Raw genomic sequence first — 14,339 nt, 5'->3', positions numbered from 1 at the left:
AAGGCTGCTGATAAGAGAAATCTTGAGGAAAATAAGACCAACAAAGTGTCTTTCAAAAAGAGGCCTAAGTGCCTATAAGTTTGGTTTATTGCTAGGCTGTATATTGCTAATCTATTATTTTAGTTCAACTTATATATGTGATCATTACAAATAGAGCTATCACTAGCACTTATCAACAACAAGAGCATATCTTAGAGATGAATAGCATTATTAGTTGAAGATAAGATACTTGAAGTCAGTACCAATAAGAAAGAAAAGTCAGCTGGGAAAAAAACCAAGATCACAGCTAAGGTTGCAGGGAAAAAGCACATCATAGAATCAGAATAATTATTTTGATATCTCAAATAAAAAACATGCCAGAAGGATGTATTTTCTTCTAAGGTATGTCTCTGTTATGTCATAGACTGTGACTGACATTGATTTCCACTTTAATTAATAGTATTCTAGTGTTCTTAATTTGCATTACTGTTATTCCTGCTCTCCTCTATGCTTTTATTTTCATACAATTTTATCTTGATACCTTACAATATATTGCTCCTCTACCTATTGATGAAGTTGACCATTTTATACTTATATTCTTCAGCTGTCTAATGTACTTTACAAATGCCTATACATATTTGGATGCCTATAATTCAAGTTTCCCTATATTCCATTACATAATGATACTTTATACTCTTATTACTGCAGACAATATCATGTAATGTTTTTATTATCTAGTTGACTGTTAATGTCTAATAATCTCTGAAATAACTATATAAGACACTAAGTCATATTCTCATCTATAACATATAGACACTCATTCATTAAACCTTTTATTCCTAGTATTACAAGATATACTGGGCCCTAAATCTAACACTGCTGATATTGTAGATAGTAAAAATATAACTATATATTGGTCATGCAATTTTTGTGATGCAGAGTTCTCTATTAGGGTGTTACATTCTCTCTAACACCCCACAAATCTATTCACTTTATTTAGAGAGCTAGAAGCAGCTACAAAGATAGCATAATATAAAATGCAGATGGAGGCTGCTTGATAGAGGGTGAAATATTAGCACAAAGCTTGCTAGATCTTATAAATGTATTTTACTAATACCTCTGCTTCTACATACCAAAGAAGAATAAGACTCAGTCTTTGAAATCCAAAATCAATAGGAAAAATACATTTTTGACTATAAGTAAAGAGCCTGACTTATAGTAGATAGAAATGTAGGTACAGCATAAGTTTAATGTAAGTATTAACTTTGTTAGGTCAGGCACAGCACATAGATAGAGGCTTATACAACCTTACACTTTGCTATGTGACAAAGTGCTTTGCTTTCCACTTTACTATATAATATAATATTTTGTTCTTCACTTTGTTTTCTCAAATATTCAAATGTCTCCTATGACTAATATATAGATATCTCTGTCAGCAAAGACTATAGCCAAGCTTATAGAGATGTTACCTAAAAGTTATTAGAGCTAACCCAGCATCTGATATTCTAGCTCATTTTTATAAATTTTTGATATATAACTCTGAATAGCCTGAACATGAGAACTAGCTTTCTTCTCCTGCTTTTACTATTCTCAAAAGTCAGAATGTTGAGTCACAAAGTGCAAAAAATTAGACTAGATGAAATCCATACCCCAGGACCAGTCTCATCCACCACATGTAAGTAACTAACTGTGCTGATAAGTAACTTCTCTTACTATCTTTTTCTAGCCTTCAAAAATACTATACAATAAATAAGATCTCTAAGTAAACACTTTTTAGATCAGCCACAGATGCTAAATAAGGCCTCTACTGCAGGAATAAAGAGAAAGTGAAACTTTTTGAGAATCTTTCTAGAAAAAAAAGCTCACATAAATAATAAGAAAGAGAAGCTTGGTCTATCTTTCTGAGATAGCTGAATAGTTGCTTTAATGATATTGTTCTGAAATTTTCTGACTTAGCAAGATGTGATAATTGACTATCAGTCTTTTCTTTCAAGTATGTTTTTTTTTGCATTTTTAACTAGTTTTATTAATAGAAATTTAAGCACTTATCATCTTTCTGCAAGAGATATAGATATTTGATATTCTCTGCTATTTGCTGACTACCTCACTTCTAGTAATCATCTAGCTATAAAAATCACATCTCATCAGTTTATTAACACTACATTCCCTCTGAGTATGAGTAATTTTGGAAGCTCTCCTATCAATGGAGAAAACTATTCATATTTGACTTCTCAGAAGTATATAAAGGCCACCAGCACTATTAGGGTTAGTGATCCATAAGACATTCAGCCTAAGATAAGATCTTAATTATGCTTTAATTTAGTACTGAGAGTTAAGTTTTGATATTAATAAATGAAGTGTTTGCTGGTGGTATTTGAAATGATAATCAGTATTTATATATCACTAAGAAATCTGTCTAGAAGTGAGTTTAATCATTAGTTATTTTTATATATTTGTTACAGCATTTCCAGCTAAGATATTGAGTTTGTAGACAGAAATAGGAGGTTCTTAGGCCTTCTGATCTCACAGGCCTCTCCTATCATTCATCTTCACATATTATGTATTTTAATCTTCACTTTTCTGGCTTCAAAGGGTCCCTTATCTTACATTCTGATTGTCATATCCCGGCATGTATAGATTTTTGGATGAATCATAGGAATAGCTAGGAGAAACACATGAATACAGGTTTCAATTCTTTGGCTCTACTCTAAAGTGCTAAATATTTGTATCTTACACATTCAAGCTCTGTTTTCTGAAATATATCATGCATATAAAACTGTATATTTTAAGGATTATTAGTAGGAATATGCAGCAGGATATTGAGTTTCTTACTTATACAACATGTTACAATAGAAGTACTGAAGCATAAAATATCAACTGCTCAATAATAAAAAATATTTAATAGATTCATGCATTTTGAGTAGCAGCAGTTCAAAGGTTAGCAGATGGTTGGGCACTTCAGGCAAAACACTAAATCACCCTACTGAAGGGCTTGCAAACTAACCCTGGAGTTGTTGAGACCTATTACTTGAAGGTGTGAAAGAGAATAACTATAATGATTAGAGATGATATGTGACTCTAAAAACAAAAGTCCATATATTGTGACTAGCTGCATTTCTCCTCTCTCCTATATTATAAGAGGGTCTAAATGACTTAGCTTCAACCACTACCAGCATGTCTTTGGAAAAGAATAGTTTTCATCTATTCATAAAACATAGAGTTAATGTTATTATTAATAAGTAATTTAATTGATGGTGATCAAAAGATATAGAGGTTGTAGAATACAAACCAACTCATATGTCAGTTGAGTATATGAGTTTTTTAGTGACATCTGTAATTATTTCAAGCAGCTTGTCCTTGCTGATAGCTCTAAGTGCTTAAAAATGCAAATTTACAAGAAGTAAAGAGGTTGTTGGAGAGATACATACATCAAGAAGTTAATAGAGTAAGCTGGGGGTAAGTAGGCATAGGCTAGAGTGTGTCTTATGGAAGCCCAGACAATCATGCTCAATTACTAAGCTAGAATTACTATATATGGTAGTCAGACCTCTAACATCATGGTTATGTATTTGTTTCTGTTGAACTAGTGCATACCTGATTCTCTAGAGAATACTTATTACATGATACAAACTATCTGTGACAAAATATACAAAATATACTTCAACAAGTTCTAGTACAATCAAGCAAACCATATACATGAAAAAACCATCAAAGTTCAAGCCTCAAATGCTTCAAGCACAAACCTCAGCCATCTGCAGAAGTCATTGCAAATGTGATGCTTCTCAAACTCACTAACTGCCTTGCTAATGTTCCCCTCCCAGAAGATATCATCATCATAACGCGCACGAAGGCGCGCGTGAGGCGCGCGTGAGTGATGCGAGGGCGCGCGAGATGCGAGGGGCGCGCGCATATGCGGAAGCGCACTTATGAGTGATAAGGGATGTGGTTTCAAGTATAGTAGAGGCGCGAGCTGTAGCAGATGGAGAAGTATAATCAGATTTCTAGTACTAAGGTGCACTATACAACTTGCAGTATACTGAGATACATGGGGGGAAAAGTAGTAACCGAAGTAAAAAGAACTTCCCTCTATTTAAGAAGGGAGATAGCGCTATGCGGTGCTTCCGAGCGCGGTACCAAACCGAGTAACCATATCAACTCTAAATATAATCTAAAGTCTAAGATAGACTTTCTGTATGTAAGCGCGGGGATCGGACCGAGTGCACGTCAATTCAGTGAAAGAGATAAGAATAACACACCAGTAAATCAGTGAGGACATAGGACAGACAGGTAGGCACGAGAAGACCTAAGGGGAGGCGCACGGACGCGTGCGGAAGCGCGCGAGTGCGTATAAGGTGCGCGAACGAGGCACGTACATAGGGCACGCACGCGGGAGCGCATATGACTGATCCTTCGGATAAGAGCTGGAATATATAAGGAATATGTGATTCATGGGGCCATATGTCCGGCATTGAGAGGCGCGAGTCTCTACAGCGGTCCATGTTATGAATAAACTTAGTAAAATCATGGCTCTCATCTCTGCATTCAATAACTTCCTCAAGGAGGAAAGCTGTATGTGTCGTGTCAGTCTTTGATGAAGGCTTGCCACTACCTAGAAAGAAAGATAGTGCAAGGCTAGCCTCAATGAAGTGTACATGTGAGATATTGAATGGTGGAGACTTGGATGTACTGACCATAGCACGATCAATGAAGCCGTTGGATTAGGGGTTCCAAGGGAGCAGAGATATGGATGAGGCAGCACTTAGGCTTAGTCAAGGTTCAGAGGCAGCATTTCAGGTTTAGTCAGGGTTCAGACAAAGCTTAGTTAGTGGTAGAGCACATATTTGGAGCAGGTCATAGTATCATCATCATTTTGCCACACATTGTCTTGAGTCACTTAGTCCAAGTTCATTGTAGTGAATAAAGCAAATTCAGCTCAACCCAAGTTCATTTCAGCAATTAGCATTAGCCTGCAGCCTCAGTCACAGCCCCGCTCCTAATTGACTAATTAGAAAACACAGAACCTTTGAAGCAGAAACATCAATAGCCTTTTCAGAAAGGTCTAAAGACAAAAGGCAGCTTAATTATGTTGTGTTACATCCAAAAGACCTAGCTAGATGGCAGGTGTTCCCAGAACACCTGCATACATCACAAAAAGGGCTGTGTCTCACTCCATCTATTTTATGTGGATTCCCATCAGAAACTGATGTCTAGTAGCTTAAGACTCAGAGCAAAATCAGGTCTTGCAATAACCAATGTTCATCAAAAGATTAACTGGTTGAACTGATCAACAGATGTATCCATAGAGTCTTCTCTCTTAGACACGCCAGAATGTTCTCTCAGCCCACCTTTATATCAGTCCTCAGAATAAAACTATAGCCAATTTTTTTGAAACTAAAGTCCCCAATCTAAACATCCCCATCCTAGACTTTGAGCTACTACTCTACATTCTGAAATAAAGACCCCATGAGGACACAGATCCTCTCACTCCACTCACCGAGTTAACAGACTATGATATTGACTGCTTCTTTAAGCTAGCAAAAACCAAAGCCATCATGCCAACAGAAACATTGCAAATCTTCCATGGCAATGATGCGCTTCAGAAAACCCAGCCAATTTTTTAAAGTTGTTCAACCGGGCTATGAGACAACAATCCATTATGACAAGCACAGACAAGTTAAATGCATTCGGCAACTACCTCAGTATGAGATCAGAAGCAGAAGTGTGGTTCAAAGCACTCCTTCTAGCGTTGCAGAAACCAGGATAGTCAATGTTCATGACAGAGTTCAAGTCACGATGGCCACCAATAGTCATAGCAGAGAAAACCAAAGCAGAGTATGAGAAAGAGGTCCACCCTTCAGGTGCTTTTTCAGGACATGGAGGGATAGCAAATTCGGCAGAGATATTATGCAACAGGAGCATGGAGTTTCCATCGCTGACATCACGATGCAATACCTGCCAACGTTCATAAGCATTGCAATGACCTGAGGTGAATGTTAGAAACGATAATTTTAAATCAGCAAAATTTTATGATACCGTGAAACATTTCTCATGCAGTTCCAAACCACAAAATGTCCACTCCACAAGTAGTAAAAGTAGTACGGGATCGATGTTGTTCTTCAAGTTGGCGATCTTTTGGAGATATGTTGACAATCTTGGCAAGTCTGCTGCCGGGATCATGGCAGCACAGATGGAAGTGACGGACATATGAGGAAGCGGAGATTTGCTGAACAGACCAATGGAAGGGTGCATGTGGTCTTCCATAATGGTAATTCCTTGGAGGGATTTCATATCGTCCCAATATAGATTGTGGACGCGGCAATAGACTCCATCCAGCTTCTCCGCACACTCTCTGTCTGAACGATCACCATGATCTTGCTCTTTGGAGGTCTTGAGAAGACCCACGTGCCTTTGCCATACAGACCTAACCGTAGGTGTCAAGAGAATGTAAGATTCGAATACGAATAACACACCGATAGATCGATGAAGGTTTCCAACTAGGGAAAATTCTTCATCTCCTGATTCGTCTTCGTCTTCATCCTCCAACCAATGTGGCTTGTCGTCCCAAATCTGAAGTGTGGCATGACAGAATATGTAAGTGTCGTATCCCAGCCATGAAAGTTCTGACTCCATAAAGTAGTTCATGACCTTAGAGAACAATTTTGGGTCTGCACCCACATTGAGAGGTAGGGAGTGAACACTTCCACCATGGGTGAATACAGACATGTGAAGTGCTGTTCCACACAAGCTGAGAGAAGGGAACCATTGACATTGTGGTTGGTGATGGAAGATGAAGGTTGCCTTATCACTGAGTTGGTCGAGTGCACTCCAAAAAAGCTTAGGCGAATCTTTCCACTTCACCTCCATAGCAGAAATAACTTGGGACCATTTGACCTTCTCCGAACTGTCAGTGATCAAGATGATATCGGGACTGCAAACACCTTCAACTAGGTCCCTGCTAAAGGCCTTCCACATGCGCTGGTTCCCAACGATGGTAGCACCCCTCGTTACAGAGCTTTTGAACTTGCGGCATAACTCCTTGACCTGAAAATCAAAATCAAAGGTAATGTGCTAAGTAGTAGTGCGAGTCGCTCACCTCATTGAAGAAATTGGAAAAAAGAACCTCATGGGACAGATAAAAAGGTGTGCCAGGCAGCTCCACCCAATGTTCGCGTTGCAATGGTGTCGGTGCTTTTGAAGGCCCTCCCCATTGATATGCTCCAGCAGGCATGGTCTTGAGAATTCCATCTACAATCCAGTTTTCTATCATCCTGTCGCGCCTTAAGGGTGAAAGGAAGCCATCCACCTTATCAATGAGACGATTATTGCTCCAGTGACGATTGCAAATCAAGAGTTGACCTATCTCTTCCTTCATGACTTCATCTACAAATTTATGCTTGAAGTGATGCTTCATGTCTGCTCCCCCAAAGGGAACCAATCTGCAGTTGACGAAAATTGTAGCAATATCTAGGGAACGGGCATTGGAACTTACCCTGGTGCGCAGGTTGTGCGGTATTGAAGGATGAAGCAAAATCCTTTGTTGTCCCTCATAACAGCTATCACTAGCGCCAGTGGCTGTGGGATTCTGCGCTTTCCTTTATGTAGTAAGTCATTTTAGCTGTAAGTCTGAATATACTCACCTTTGTCCAGTTCATATCTCGGTGGATGCCCTGGGACAAAGGAGTGGTGGGTGGCACGAGTTCACTTCAGGAAGGTCCCAAATTTCAGATGTGACATTGCAAAATATTGGTGCTGGGATGAACCAATACAATTTGTGTTTGGTGTTACTTGTGCCTGGCGCTTGTGCAAATCATTCGCATGTGCGCCCACCCGACTCCTGTGGGAATTTTCCCTCAAAAACCAACCGTCCACGCAATGGACTTCAACTTATCAGAGAAAGAGCTGTCCCTGGCTATATACGCCCTGCTTCAACTTAGAGAAAGGGATGCTCACCTTCTTGCCCTGCGCCTTCAACATGCTGTTGCAACAGACCTGGAACTTGATCAAGATGAAGGTAAGATCCGGTTGCTTAGCTAGCAGGAAGCACTCACCAATTTGAGTAGGTGAATCTTATGATCCTAGTGGAGAACAGGAATTCCAAACCCATCACTATCACTGTCTCACTCGCAGCATCGCCCACAGATCACGCCATCACCCTTATGTGGAGGGAGAGAATTTGGATGAAGGCCAGGAGGTTGGAGCTGGAATAGCTGAGCCGAGATCTAAACCCAAGAGGAAATGCAAATGTAATGGTGCAGCCCTACAAGCAGCCGTCAACTGGGAAATTGGTGAGAATATGGCCAAGACTTCCAATGCTTCCTGTGAGGCCATCATATCTGCCTTAGCAGTCGCCCATCCACAAGTCCTGCAGCAAGACATAGACACCTGGATCGCTAGTATCAAGGACGCTCTACTACCTGATACCTCGCCTGTCTGGCTGCCATTTTAAAACATTGTCAAGGCTTGGCGACTGGAGCCACACACATCACTTTCCTTTCAGTGGTGAGTCAAATCCAACTTGCTGTCAAGTGCCAGAGGTAAGCTTGAGCTTCAATGTCAATGGTGTATTCTCATTGTTATGTAGCATGATCTCACCCACCGGCATGAGAACACTTTGAAATGTGTACAATGAGGTAGTTGGGACACTCACTTTCCCCAGAGTCCCCACCCTGCGCACTTTCGTCGAATGGAACACATTTGGCAGCAAGTTTGCACTCCTTGCAGGGGGAGGGACGCTCTATATATTGCTCATCATCGCAGGGCTGGATCTTCGCTGGAGTGTGGCGAAAGCACATGGGAGAGTGCTCTGGGAAGTTGCCAAACTGCTGAGGGCGCCGGATGATAGCTGTGAGTTCATCATTTCTCATTCGCTTGATAGGTACTGAAATTTGCAATTGTTACATCCAGCATCTGGTGACTTAGTTTGCACCAACATCATATATATCATCAATTTGCTATATCAGAGCAAGGCTGCCATTCTCTTTAGAGAACTTATTTGCGCCTGAAGTGACACAGTTGTACAATCTGCCGGCGGTTCTTGACTGTACCTGTCTCAGTGATTCTGATGCATTCTTCCAATCTATCAAATTCAAGTGAGTTGTGTCTGTTTTGTGCTGCTTTTCAGTTGATAATATAATCATGCTTTAGCAACTATGTACTACCCTCAAGATCCCCATCATGGGAGAACCACGTCTTTATGGACGTCCAGAGCTCTTCTTCATCTCCCTAGGTGGTCCTGGAACTCGGAAATCGGTACAGTTGACCCAAATTTGGGTGGTCGGAACTTGGCGTCTCGTAGGGCAACACAAGCTTCACACCCCGGATTCCAAATTTTGCAAGACAACCTGTGCACCATCAAAGGCCATGTCAGGAGATCACCTGCTGCTCTGGGAACTTGGTAACTTTGATTTATTACCTCCTCTGATTTGGTTGATGTACAACTACCTCAGCTCCATCATGTCTACAATTATGATACACATGGGCCCACCCATCTATATTTTATACCACCCTCGGCCCACCCGTCTAATTAATATGCGTCTGGGCCTACCCATCTAATACAATATTTTATAATACCCTCGGCCCACCCGTCTAATTTAATATGTGTCTGGGCCCACCCATGAATGTGATAACAAGTACCTACCCATCTATCTCATACACATCTACCTTAATACACCCATCTGCATAATATCCAACTACCTCGGCCCACCTGTCTACCTAATATTCATGTACATCGGCCCACTCATCTACTCTATATATTCCCTGCATGGGCCCACCCACCTCCATCGGAAATAATTTCCCTCCTGGCCCATCTGTCATAGTCGAGGATATTTTTATCATGGGCCCATGGTCTGCTGGCCCGTATCATATGGGATATTATGCATGTCCGTTCCCTCGTATTATACGGAGATAGGTCACTGTAATATGTGTGGAAACATTGTTGGATGTAGGTCCAGAATGTGAGATATGACAGGTAGGTAGACCTTTTGGGAGCATCACCAGCATGCCATAGTCTGCAAGAAGGTCAAGGAGTGGTTGCGCTGCGTCTAGATAATGATTAGTGAATAAGTGTGTGTTATGGTCTTCATCCCATAATAAGTGATGTTTGTTAAAGTCCCCTAGCCAGATCATATGATTGTCTGCCGTGGGGCGCAGACATGCAGCTTCACAGTCAAGGAAGGATGCCAGCACATCCTGGGTCTTTGTGTGGACACAGTCATTGTAGATATTGAATACCATACAGCGACCGAAGGAGCCTTGGAATTGGATAACGACAACATCAGGTGAAGGGAAGAGTATCTATTGCCATGAGTTGGTGTTGAGGAACTTAGATACCAGTGTTACTGTACGTGATTTGGACTTTGGAGAGGAGAAGCAGGTGGACGGGTAGATAGCATGAAAGAAGGGGGAAGAGATTGTGTTTTTCATAGAATTCATGTGTGGCTCCTGGAGTGCTATAATGTCCCAGTCACGAGCGATTGGGCCATTTAGCAGGGAGTGTTGGGCAATGAGCGAGTTGTTGAGATTTTGCTGCCATATGCATAACTGAGTCATTGGTTTGTTCTGCTGTTCAAACATTACTGGGGGTAAGATCTGTGGAGTTGAGGGACTTGGGGAGGTGGGAAGGCTTGAGGAGGAAGCACTGACATTAGTGGGAGCAGGAGAGGTCGGTGTTAAGGTAGTTGGGCCAATGGAGGGAGTAGCCTTGGCAGTGGATAAGTCATGGCCTCCCCAGCCAATTGAAGATGGGATAGAGTTGGGATCCGACGGAGTGAAGCATGGGGTCCTTAGTATTAGAGATGCAACGGTGCACCTCTGGAGCGGTCATGGCTGCCTCTGGGAGGGCCTTGAGTGTTCCTGCCTGGTCATTGAGCATCAAAAGGGAGGTTAGTCTGTTGAAGGGCGTTGCCTGGGAGCATCTGTAGGGTGTTGTGGTGCTGGTTTTCAATAAGGTGCAGGTTTGGGGGGTAGTGATACTTGAGTCCAGTCATCATTGGTGGGGAAGAAAGGCATTAAGTTTTCTGGATGCTTGGTGTTGATGCCTGCGCATTGGTTTTCAAATTCCAGGCAGTTCCTGTCCCAGCTGGCATGGTTATGTGAGTTGCAACTGACACAATAGAGTGTTTTATATGCATGGCATTCGCTTGTGCGATGATTGTTACCGCACATGCCACATGTGTCCCAGTGTAGGGAATGATTCCTGGCTAGGCTTGCAGAGACTGTTTTACCTAGTAGTATGTTTGCACCTTAGCTTACATAAGAAAGTTATCTTTTCACCAGTTCCACTATGAGTCTAAGTTGTCAGCAAGTTTCTATCATATTTCCTCTTCCCTGAGCCTTGAGCCTTGTCCAGAAACCCTTTAGGGTCGAATAGCAGCTAGGTTTTGCAAGACCCAACACATTGTTCAGTATACACCATCTGAATTGTTGTACCCACACCAGGGTGCATTGCAATCCCTTGCGATATGGCCCCAGAGTTGACATTTGATGTGGCACACTGGCTCTTTCTTGTCATTTCAAGGGTGAAGTTTTTCTTTGTTGATATATATGCCATCCTGTAGTGCCATATTAGCTGCATTGGAGTCTGCAAAGTGAAAAATGGCATGAGCGACTGTCTGGTTAGGTGCTCTCCTCAGTTTTGGTTTGATCCAATGAGCTGATTCTATTGCTCCATTACTCAAGTCATTCTCTTCCTCTATGAGCCATAGCCAAACAGAGTCCTCTACATCAGAGGAGATTAGTAGGAATGGTATGATGATGGAAAATCGTCTTTCTTTGATTGATGTGGGTAGGTCGAGTGCTTCAATGATCTTGAGTCTGTTGTCCAGGATACAAACCCATTTAGCTGCGTCTACTGAGGTCAGTTACATGATGAGTCTGCCATTATGTAGTTGAATCGTGGCTTTTACATTGATAGTAGGTGAGCCTTTGGTTTGTATTGCTGAGAATGCCATCTTCATTTTGGTTGCAATGTCTGCCAGGCTGGCGTTGGGGGTGAATAGTGTTTTTCCTGGGGCCGGTTCAAATAGAATTTGGCATTCTCTTGTAGCAGCACAAATCAAAGCTGCCAAGATTGGGGCAGAAGGTGGAGCATGTTGTTGAACAATAGCACTGTAGGGTTTTGCTTCGCTGGGTGGGTTAGGGACTGGTAGGGTAGACAACTGATTAATACTGAGCTGGGTAGTGCTCAGAGATGGGGTTAGTAATTCAATTGCGTTTTTTTTTACGTTTGAGATACTGCTTAACACGGCATCCACTGCGTATTCTGTGAGCATTGCTGCTTCTGATGCTGCATTAGGGATGTTTTGGGAGTCTTCTAACATTAGTTTCATTTGAGCTAATTCTTCGGCTCTTATTTTGATTAATTCAGAGGCTGAGAGGACAGCTGCCACTTGGGGTGAGATTGCTGCAATAACATGGGCTGTGAGGGTGTTAGTCAGGGAGTCGAATTCCTGCTGCAAGATTTCATCTTTTTTGAGCAATAATAATACTATGTTGCAAGCAGACATTTGTGTTTTGGCTGGAGGGCCAGTAGGACCGACCAGTGGGTGTAGGAGTGAGGGTGTGAGAGACCATATTTCCTGAGCCTCATCCTTTCTCAGTCGCCATTGGTGCGGGAATTAGTGAAGGAGCATTGGGTTGCTGCTTTGGTGGGTATAGGTAGTTATCTTGGTAGGTAGATTAGATGGTGTCAATAAAGAAATGATTTTATAAGACAAAAAAGCCTTATGTCCAAATGTCTTGAGCGTGTCAAGGTAATAGCTAAGTATAAGCTGCAGGTTTTGGTTTGAGTGCCAGACCCTAATCCACATGATCAAACCTGAAAATGGCTTGATGCCAGTATGGAGGCCAAGATTGTACTTGAGCCATTTGTCATGTTGATCGACTGCAAATATGTTGTTCACACCTACAGCCCAAAATTGCTACCTTCGAAGATAATTGGCCTTACACTGCCAGACAAGTTCTGGCTCATGTATAGCAAAATAAGATATGACCCCACTCCTACACAGTATGGGAGTCTGTTAAGAACGTGCTCAAGGGTCGGATCCAAAGGGCTTGGCTTCAGCTCGTGCGCTGCGCCCCTAACTTCCGAAGGCTAATGGACGATGTCTGATGCACGGGAATTCCGGCGGACGTTCGGAAACAAGTGATAAGACTAGTCCGGACGATGTCCAAACTAGAAAGGAAACAGCGGAGGACTACCAGAGGTAGAGGCGGAGGTGACAAGTCTATAGGAGTCAATCCTAAGACTAGCGGAGGACAACGAGAGGAGAACTCAAGTCGGACGGAGGAGGGAATGAGCAGAGTCTAAGATAATATTCGAACTGAGGAACTACAGAGACTGTACAGGGTTTATATACTACTGAGGACATAACAGAGAAACAGTCAGTGCAGTGCGAGGCTATGCAAGGCTATGGAGAAACATATGGGACGACTATCACTAGTCTATCGGAACTTAGTAAAATGAAGACGGAAATGAATAAGGGATGGAAAATAAAGCATACTAACTGATAAGGGAAATACCAAAGGGAAAAGGCACAGAAGATAGGAGTTGACTGGATCTGGAAATCCGGAAGTCCGGAGATGATTGCGTGATTGGTCCGGGTCCGGAACGCAGGATATGACAGAGTCAGTGAATAGGTTCAATTTTTTTTAAAAGAAAAACATTACCTGGCTACACTCATGAAACAACAAGTTCACAATTTCATGTGCTCCTGCATTTAGATATGTTTCACACAGGTCTGCTATTGCATCATGGACAGTGTCGACCATATGGCCTTGCTGTCATGTTCAACGAAGGCCCATTGCATTGCAAATATCGAGGAACTTGGTGAGTGTTAAGACCCCGCACAAAGGGTGGGACTGATTCTGAGGGGCTTGGCTTCAGCTCGTGCGCTGCGCCCCTTACCCGAGTATGTGCCCTTAATTTCAGAATGATGTCCGAAGAAAGTCCAAGGACGTCCGAAGGACATCCAAAGCGCGGGAAAGTTCGGAAGGACTTTCCAGACGAGTGCAGGTAACTTCCGGATGAGTGCGGGAAAGTTCCGGAGGAACTTCCAGAAATTACAATGAGGTTTCGTCCTGATACGGATACGTGTAATGGCTACTTAGGACACGTCCTAAGTAGCAGCAAACAGAGGAAAGGCTGCAAGGACAAAGTCCGAAGCAGAATAGGTCCGGAGGACTGCGGGAAAGTTTCGGACGAATGTCCGGAAACTTCAGAGGATCGGATAAGTGGATGAGTGGAGGATCGGACAAGCGGAGCTCTGGCCTAGGGAATTTCTCCCTAGGCCTGAGATGGATATTGGCTAAGTCAGAAGACTAGAACTGATATGAGGACTTAGGGTGAGATCTAGTGCGAGGAC

General features: G+C 42.3%; 4 protein-coding genes across 4 annotated transcripts; 1 reads left to right on the top strand and 3 right to left on the bottom strand.

Moving 5' to 3' along the window:
• Positions 1-5,670: 5,670 nt before the first annotated feature.
• Positions 5,671-7,527, bottom strand: HD556DRAFT_1438745 (uncharacterized protein; the record flags this gene model as incomplete). Its single annotated transcript, XM_041305876.1, has 4 exons — positions 5,671-5,931; positions 6,013-7,020; positions 7,073-7,415; positions 7,469-7,527. The coding sequence occupies 4 exons, from the start codon at positions 7,525-7,527 to the stop codon at positions 5,671-5,673; spliced, it is 1,671 nt and encodes a 556-aa protein (XP_041164486.1).
• Positions 7,528-7,794: 267 nt separating this feature from the next.
• HD556DRAFT_1304758 (uncharacterized protein) lies at positions 7,795-9,377 on the top strand (the record flags this gene model as incomplete). The annotated part of the gene is made up of 6 exons (XM_041299695.1): positions 7,795-7,990; positions 8,040-8,372; positions 8,438-8,513; positions 8,636-8,823; positions 9,033-9,068; positions 9,124-9,377. 6 exons carry the CDS (start codon positions 7,795-7,797, stop codon positions 9,375-9,377), a joined length of 1,083 nt encoding a protein of 360 aa, XP_041164485.1.
• Positions 9,378-9,849: 472 nt separating this feature from the next.
• HD556DRAFT_1438743 (Endonuclease/exonuclease/phosphatase) lies at positions 9,850-10,849 on the bottom strand (the record flags this gene model as incomplete). The annotated part of the gene is made up of 3 exons (XM_041305875.1): positions 9,850-10,272; positions 10,318-10,677; positions 10,742-10,849. 3 exons carry the CDS (start codon positions 10,847-10,849, stop codon positions 9,850-9,852), a joined length of 891 nt encoding a protein of 296 aa, XP_041164484.1.
• A 640-nt stretch (positions 10,850-11,489) lies between these two features.
• Positions 11,490-12,482, bottom strand: HD556DRAFT_1438742 (uncharacterized protein; the record flags this gene model as incomplete). Its single annotated transcript, XM_041305874.1, has 2 exons — positions 11,490-11,790; positions 11,842-12,482. The coding sequence occupies 2 exons, from the start codon at positions 12,480-12,482 to the stop codon at positions 11,490-11,492; spliced, it is 942 nt and encodes a 313-aa protein (XP_041164483.1).
• Positions 12,483-14,339: the final 1,857 nt, after the last annotated feature.

This window comes from Suillus plorans (genome assembly GCF_016647745.1).
Source record: "Suillus plorans strain S12 chromosome Unknown HD556scaffold_8, whole genome shotgun sequence".
NCBI classification, from domain to species: Eukaryota; Fungi; Basidiomycota; class Agaricomycetes; order Boletales; family Suillaceae; genus Suillus; species Suillus plorans.
This window is presented reverse-complemented; position numbering and strand designations above follow the sequence as displayed.